The 1,513-nt window shown below is 39.9% G+C and overlaps 1 protein-coding gene across 1 annotated transcript; it reads left to right on the forward strand.

Moving 5' to 3' along the window:
• The first annotated feature begins 219 nt into the window (after positions 1-219).
• LOC137527324 (olfactory receptor 6B3-like) lies at positions 220-801 on the forward strand. Its single transcript, XM_068247832.1, has one exon. It carries the CDS (start codon positions 220-222, stop codon positions 799-801), a length of 582 nt encoding a protein of 193 aa, XP_068103933.1.
• The last annotated feature ends 712 nt before the right edge of the window (positions 802-1,513 follow it).

Below are 1,513 nucleotides of genomic sequence, written 5' to 3' on the forward strand. Positions count from 1 at the left end.
ATATTTGTCCTCGTATGTCTAGATTGCCATCTACACACCCCAATGTACTTCTTCCTATGTAACTTGTCTATACTAGACATTGCATGTACCACTGTAACATTGCACAGAATCTTTTTAAATTTCTTAACAGGAAACCCCGCAATATCTTTCCAGGCCTGCATGGGTCAAATGTATGTGTTTGCCTCTTTGACATCTGGTGAGCTGTTAATATTGACGGCGATGAGTTATGATCGCTACGTGGCCATCTGTAGCCCCTTACGTTATTATATGATCATGAGCAGTAGGGTACGTGCATCGATTGCTACAGTCTGTTGGCTAACGGGCTTTGTACAGGCCTTTCCTATGCTTGTCCTCTTCTCACGTCACTCTTGCTTTAGTTCCAGAGAAATCAACCACTTCTTCTGTGATATCATGGAGCTTCTGCATCTTGCTTGCCATGACGTTTCCACCCTGGAACTTTTGAATTTTGTGAATGCTTTGCTTCTGGCCGTCTTTCCTTTCTTCCTCACCTTCAGCTCCTACATTTTCATTGTTATTGCCATTCTGAAAATCTCTTCATCCACTGGAAGATTTAAGACCTTCTACACGTGTTCCTCACATCTCACGGTTATCATTCTTATTTATACATCCCTAGTTTGCCAGTATCTTATACCAGTGACCGGTAACACCGGCAAGGACTTCAACAAACAGTTCTCCCTATTTAACACAGCTTTGGTTCCAATGCTTAATCCGCTGATTTATAGCTTGAAAAATAAAGACGTAAAGAATGCTTTTTGGAGCAGATGTGGAATTAGTTTGTAAAGAGGAACTGTAGTGGAAATAACATAATGAATAAAATTGCTTATTTTTAACATTTTTTTTTATTCATAGATTATTTAGTCAGTGTTTTCCCATTGTAAAATCATTCCTCTCCCTGATTATCATTTTGAAATGTATCACCAGTGGTGACAGCTTTAGTCCTGCCAGGTTATCTGTGCAGAATATTTTTTTACTGAGATTTCGATGTATTGAATGAGATATTGCTCATCTGGCATTTGGAAAAAGCCGTTATTTCGCACAATACAACTGGGTTCACAGACGGAAAACTGTCAGGACCATGGTCATGACATCACACAGTGGGAGGGGTCTCACTACAATATTAGCCACACAGACCCCCTGATGATCTATTTGAGAAAAGGCAAAAATTTATTTTGGGAAAGGGGGAATCAGCTAGAGATTGGGATGAAGTTCAATCCTGGGTGTTCTTCTTTAAAGTTTCAAAATTCACTTCTGATAAGACTGAAGTTGACACAAGGCCATTGTCAGAGAAACTATTTATAAAGCATCTCTTAAATCAGTTTTTTTTTTGGTCAGAAATAAAGACATGGGCATGCCTCCTCTCCAAAGCCTTAAACACCTCTCTCTAATAATGTAGGCTGGTATAGACCAGGAAGACAGAGCCAGCGAGCATGGAGATTAGCTATCTGATAATACCCGCCATTGTGGTCTCTAAAGTTGTACCTTGCAGAAGAGG

This window comes from Hyperolius riggenbachi, chromosome 8, assembly GCF_040937935.1.
Source record: "Hyperolius riggenbachi isolate aHypRig1 chromosome 8, aHypRig1.pri, whole genome shotgun sequence".
Taxonomy (NCBI): Eukaryota; Metazoa; Chordata; class Amphibia; order Anura; family Hyperoliidae; genus Hyperolius; species Hyperolius riggenbachi.

Bases quoted from the DNA above. Each gene is read 5' to 3' on its own strand.
- LOC137527324 (XM_068247832.1), top strand. From the start codon at position 220: ATGAGTTATGATCGCTACGTGGCCATCTGTAGCCCCTTACGTTATTAT.